At 52.6% G+C, this 6,654-nt stretch overlaps 1 protein-coding gene across 1 annotated transcript; it reads right to left on the bottom strand.

Moving 5' to 3' along the window:
• Positions 1 to 4,259: 4,259 nt before the first annotated feature.
• On the bottom strand, positions 4,260 to 6,229 carry LOC119458999 (uncharacterized). Its single transcript, XM_037720850.1, has 2 exons — positions 5,228 to 6,229; positions 4,260 to 4,295 (listed from the first exon to the last, which is right to left on the bottom strand). Exons 1-2 carry the CDS (start codon positions 6,227 to 6,229, stop codon positions 4,260 to 4,262), a joined length of 1,038 nt encoding a protein of 345 aa, XP_037576778.1.
• Positions 6,230 to 6,654: the final 425 nt, after the last annotated feature.

Raw genomic sequence — 6,654 nt, 5'->3', positions numbered from 1 at the left:
TGTGTCGCCGACCCACACCCTCCGACCAGGAAAACTAAGCGCCGCAGTACGCGAGGCAAGAACTGCGCCATCTTCAAACTGCCCAAGTCCTCGCTCTTCTCCTGCTAACATGGTCGCAATATCTGTCGAAGGTATTTCTACTTTTGCGCTTGTGGACACCGGCGCCCCCGTTTCTGTTATAGCCGCCAAACTCTGCCGTTTGCTGCGCAAGGTGACCACGCCGCTGTCTGGACTGTCGCTTCACACGGCAAGCGCGCAGCACGTTACACCTCTTCGCAGCCTGTACTGCCCGTGTGCTTTTACAAGGGAGTTTTGTACATTGTCGAGTTTATTGTTCTTCCTGCCTGCTCACATGACGTCATCCTTGGGTGGAACTTCTTGTTCCGTCATAATGCCGTCATCGACTGCGCACGAGCTGAAGTTGAATTTTCGCCGCTGTGTGACGCACCATCCCACGACGCTCTTGATCAGCCGCCTAAACTGGTCGTGCGTGAGGACACCGACATTCCACCTGGCTATTTTGCCCTTGTCCCAGTCGTCTGCGATGCCGTCACCGATGCTACGGTCTTCTTTACGCCATCTGACATCTTTATGAGTCGCAAAGCCGGTTCCCCTGCCTTTTGCAACGCTTGACATCAGCCGCCGGCATCAGCAGTATTTTTGTGTACAATCCACTTTCTGCGTCGGTTACGTTGCTTGTCGGCGAATGTCTCGGCCGCGTGAAACAGCTTGACTCTTCGTTCTTTGTTACCGTGCCAGACGAATCCTTCCGTCTTGACTCGCACGAACTCCTCGCCTTTTCATCGCATGATGAGTCGTCGAGTGACATGTTTTCCGGTTCCATCGCCACTACAGTAACCCTTGCCAACGCTCCGAGCTTCTTCAGCTTCTACACCACTTCAGAGATTCCTTCGATGTTTCTCAGCCGCAATTGGGCCGAACGTCAGAAGTGCAGCACTACATTGACACCGGCTTGCACCAGCCGTTGCGTCAACGCCCGTACCGCGTCACCGCCGACGAACGTCGCGTCATCAACGACAAAGTCGACGATATGCTACGCCGTGGCGTTATCCAACCATCTCACAGTCCCTGGGCATCTGCTGTCGTTCTCGTTCGCAAGAAGGACGGGTCTATCCGCTTTTGCGTTGACTACCGTCGATTAAATAAGGTCACGCGCAAGGACGTCTATCCTTTGCCGCGCATCGACGACGCCCTTGATAGCTTTCAGGGCGTGGAATTCTTTTCGTCCCTAGACTTGCGTTCTGGCTACTGGCAGGTTCCAATGGCTGAAGCCGATCGCCAGAAAACGGCGTTTATTACACCTGACGGCCTATACGAGTTCAACGTGATGCCCTTTGGACTTTGCAATGCGCCTGCCACGTTTGAACGACTCATGGACAATACGCTGCGTGGCCTCAAGTGGTCTATGTGTCTTTGTTACCTCGACGATGTCGTGGTTTTCTCGCCTGACTTTCCGACCCACCTACTTCGCCTTCAACATGTTTTGACGTGTCTCACCAACGCTGGCCTGCAACTGAACCTCAAGAAGTGCCGCTTCGCCGACGCGGGAGCTGACCATTTTAGGCCACACCGTGTCCAAGCACGGCGTTCTATCGGACCCCTGCGAAACTTCATGCAGTCACTCAGTTCCCGAAGCCTACTAACGCCAAAGAACTACGCAGTTTTGTGGGCCTGTGCTCATATTTCCGGCGCTTTTCCGCAATTTCGCATCGATCATGTCGTCCTTGACCCAGCTCCTACGCGGTGGCGTGGACATCTCCTCCTGGTCTCCTGCATGCGACGCCGCGTTTGCTACCCTGCGTCGTCTTCTTACCTCTCCACCCATTCTTCGCCATTTCGACCCGACAGCTGCAACTGAGGTGCATACAGGTGCCAGCGGGGTCGATCTTGGCGCCGTCCTCGCGCAACGCAAGCCCGGCTACTCCGAATACGTGGTCGCCTATGCGAGTCGTACGCTGACAAAAGCAGAGGCCAATTACAACGTAACTGAAAAAGAGTGCATGACTCTGGTATGGGCGTTTGGCAAGTAGCGCCCATACTTATACGGCCGCCCATTTGATCTGGTAACGGATCGCCACGCGCTTTGTTGGCTCGCCACGTTGAAAGATCCATCTGGCCGCTTAGCACGCTGGGCACTCTGAATCCAGGAGTACGATATTCGCGTCGTCTACCGCTGTGGACGCAAGCACACTGACGCAGATGCCCTGTCCCGTTCACCGCTACCTCCCGACTCGGCCTGCGGAACCACTTGCGCTCACCCCCTGTCATCTCTTGACCTTGACTCGATTGGTACCGAACAACGCCGTGACCCGTGGATCGCTTTTCTTTTCGCCTGTCTTTCTGGATCATCGACCACTCCTGTATCCCGATCCCTCCGACGCCAAGCTGTTCATTTCGCCATTCGTGGTCAGCTGCTTCACCGACGCAACTACGCTCCAGAAGGCCGCAAATGGCTACTAGTCATCGCCCGCAGCTTAAGATCCCAAATCTGTGCCTATTTTCACGACGCTCCGCAATGTGGCCACGCCGGAGTATTTAAGACTTACGAACGTATAAGCCATCGCTCCTACTAGCGGGGAATGTAGACTTTTGTACGAAAGTTTGTTCACTGCTGCCCTGACTGTCAACGTCGCAAATTACCACCTTTACGTGCGTCTGGCGCCTTGCAGCCGCTTCAGTGCCCTGCCAAACCCTTCGATCGCGTAGGCATTGACCTCTACGGCCCGCTTCCCATGACACCGGATGGCAATCGGTGGATCATAGTTGCTGTGGACCATTTGACACGCTACGCCAAAACTGCTGCTCTACCGAATGCTACAGCGCGGGATATAGCCTCTTTCGTCCTGCATAGCTTCGTCCTTCGACATGGAGCACCTCGAGAACTTCCCAGTGATAGATTTCGCGCCTTCCTCTCCGAGGTCGTCGAAGCTCAGCTTTCGGAATGCCACATTATTCATCGAACGAGCACGGCTTACCATCCGCAAACTAACGGGCTCACGGAACGGTTTAACCGCACTCTCGGTGATATGCTCGCGATGTACGTCACATCTGATCATGGCAACTGGGACCGCGTACTTCCGTTTGTAACGTTTGCATACAACACCGCGATACAAGCTACAACGGGATTTTCACCTTTCTTCCTCCTATATGGACGGGAGCCATTGCATACCATCGACACTCTCCTTCCATACCGTCCTGACGCTTCCGAGTGCCTACCTGTGTACGAAGCTGCCCGACAAGCCGAAGAGTGCCGCCAGCTTGCGCGCACCTTTACGTCACAAGAACAACAGCGCCAGAAGGAAGGACGCGCCGACTCACTGCCCAGTCCCACGTATGCCCCAGGGTCTCTTGTATGGCTGGCTGTTCCTTGCCAAACTCCAGGCCTTTCCTCGAAACTCGTTCCAAAGTACGAAGGGCCTTACCGCGTCTTGGAGCGAACGTCCCCGGTGAATTTTCTCATCGAGCCAATTTCTGCATCTGACGACATGCGCCGGCGTGGACGTGACCTCGTCCCCGTGGCGCGTCTCAAGCCCTACCATGACCCTCTGCCAACAACCTCTTAGGTCGCCAGGATGGCTCTTTTTCTGCGGCGGCGATTGTCAAGAAGACGCGCCTCCGTCCAGCGGCATCGCCAACGCTCGGCCCGCTCTGCTCGCGCTGTTGGTCGCTTGTGTTTTTGGAGACGATGCTCCAAGCTGCTTCGCCGTTCTTGGAACTCGTAGCGTCCTTGAAGGACACCGCCAATAAACCTTTTCTCAATATATATATATATATATATATATATATATATATATACATATATATATATATATAGGAATTTGCTCTGAACCACTTCTCGGCCTAATCTTCGCGACCTATTTGGATTGACTTTGGTGAGTGTCCGTGGTCATCTAGTGTGATGTGGTCATGCTTGCTTGTGCGCGATGACACCATGCTCGTTAAGTTATTTAGTAAGAGAATACTTCTAAGTTTATACGGACGATAAAACTACTATCCTTACTTCGTATAGTGGTCCACTAATTTGCTATTGCAATCGGTGCTTCGCCTTTCGGGAGAAACGGGGCTTTGTTTATTTCAAGACATCTATTTTGAAATATTACTTAGTCTGCGTAAAAACACCCATTATTTACAAGTCTAGAAGCATAACAGATAGCTGGCTTAAAGTAAAGCTAGCGAAGCGCATAATGGTATGAATTCATCAGTTAATTCGTGTCTGCCACAGAGTCGGAACTTGCGGCTCACACAACGAGGGCGCCTACTACGTTGTACGTTGGCTGCATACGTAAGAAGGAATAATAAAATTTAGGGAACCCATTTGCTTAAAAAAATTGCCTATTACCACGTTGAGCAGTTCGGTTCGTCTACATTGCGCTGGTTCTCCTTTTATAGAATATACTTCTTATGACTAAAAGAGAGAGAGAGAGAGAGAGAAAACATTTATTGAGCTCAAAATGACGGCGTCTTCTCAGACGACGGACGGGGTGGTTCCCTGGTTTCGGGACCCATATACGGCCAGCAGCTCCTGGCCCCTAGCCGCCAGCGCAAGCTGGATCGACAGGGCGGGGCTGGACCGTAAGGTCTCCCATTGCTCATGGGGTGGGGCAGTGGGGGACGAAGGGGGGATGGGGGGTATAGGGGATTTGAGTGACGTGCACTCCATCAGGATGTGTGCGAGGGTGCCTGTGTTATTTTTGCAAAATGAACAAACGTCCTCTTCGGTTTCTGGGTAGAATTTATTCATCAGGGCAGGGTGGGTAAGCGAACCCGCCTGGATGCGCCTGATGATTGTTTGTTGTTCCCTGCTCAGGGTGCGGTGCGGCCCGGGGAATGTGCGCCGATCCTCCCTATAGTCGGAGGTAATCTCTTTGTACGTGAGCACCGGGTTGGTGGTGTCGGCGTCGTGCCCTGCCCGGAGGGTCATCGCTCGGGCAATGTAATCGGCTATGACGTTGCCGGCTACCGCTGTGTGCGCAGGCACCCATACGAGCTCTACGGCTCGCTCCGGTGCCCTTTTCTTCGTTAATATCGCGGCTGCCTCTGAGGAGACCACCCCTTTCCTGTAGCCGCCGTAAGCTCTTTTGGAGTCGGTAACCACTAGCCTGGCGCCCGGTTGGACGAGCGCCAGGGCTATGGCCACTTCGTCTGCTGTCGCTGACTCTCTGGTGTTGACTGCAGCGCTGTTTATTAACAGTTCCCCGTCGGTTACCACCACCGCTGATTTGCTGCTGCCCTTGACGAGGGACGCATCCACGTATAGGACTCCCTCCAATCGCTGCATTTTGGAATTAATCGCCTGAGCTCTGGCTTCTCTCCTGCCATCATTTTTCTCCGGCGTAATGTTTCGGGGTGAGGGCTTGGTGGTGATTGTCGTCATCCATTCAGTTGGGATGTACCTCTTGATTGTTGCTTTCTCCTTGCGCCACCCTATCTTATCCAGCACCACGCGGCCATAATTTGTCTGGCTCAGGCGAAGTCGCTGGTTAGACAGGTGGGCTTCTATGAGTTCGTCGACTGTGTTGTGTGCCCCCATGGCTTGAAGGCGCTGGGCCGACGAATAGATGCGTAGGCCGAGGGCTTGCTTGGTGGCCTTTCTGATGATGGTATCGAGTGTATTCTTTTGAGTCCTGTCTAGATTGAGATACGGGGCCGAATATGTTATCCTGGATGTTATGAATGCCTGCACTAGTCTGAGGGCGTCGTCTTCCTTGAGTCCTCTGTTTCTAGTTGAAACCCTTCTCAGCATGGCTAGGATCTCCTCCGCGCTGGTCTTCATCTTGGCGATGGCGGCATGTGCTTTGCCATTGTCTTGTATTAAGAGTCCCAGAATTCTACACGTGTCCGTCGGCTTGTCTGTGGTGCCGTCAATTTGGATGCAGATGTCTGGTGGGCGCTTCTTGCGGGGCTTTCCTGGTTGGATTACGAGGAGTTCCGACTTCTGCGGCGCGCAGCTGTGTCCACAGGTCTTCGCGTACTCGTGCACTGTGAGTGCTGCCGTTTGGAGTGTCTCCTCCATCCAGCCGTCGGAGCCCGCTTGCTCCGTCCATATTGTAACATCGTCCGCGTAGAACGCATGTCCGATTCCTTCGATTTGGTCTAGCAATCGTGTCAATGGCAGTAAGGCCAGATTAAACAGGAGTGGTGATAACACTGCTCCCTGTAGGGTGCCCCGCTCCCCCAATTCAATGGGCTCTGATCGCTCTTCACCCATTGATATTCGTGCCTTGCGGGAGGACAGAAAGTCTTTGACATATCCTTATGACTAAAAGAACATATTTTCTACCCTAGTAGTTGCGTAGTTGAATGCGTTCTGAATATTTTAGATTTTTTGTACTAGCGGCTCTTAGACTTCCAGTCAATAAATCGTCCTATTCCATGCTATATTACAAGTATAAAGACAGCAAGCAAACTATATTGTTTAGGTGACTAAATCGATCAACCAGTTGGCCTAGAAAGGAACATGGCGTCTTACATCGCCTGATAAGGCAAATCTGGAGTCGCTATTATAGCATCAAATTGCGGTACAAAACGGGCTTAAGCATTTTCCTATGAACGTTTTCCTAAAGTGTACTGTTGATCTCGCAATTGTATAAAAAGACACCCTACTGCTAGGTAGCTTCACTGAGACCTTCAAAA

The sequence above is a fragment of the Dermacentor silvarum genome, chromosome 7 (genome assembly GCF_013339745.2).
Source record: "Dermacentor silvarum isolate Dsil-2018 chromosome 7, BIME_Dsil_1.4, whole genome shotgun sequence".
Taxonomy (NCBI): domain Eukaryota; kingdom Metazoa; phylum Arthropoda; class Arachnida; order Ixodida; family Ixodidae; genus Dermacentor; species Dermacentor silvarum.
This window is presented reverse-complemented; position numbering and strand designations above follow the sequence as displayed.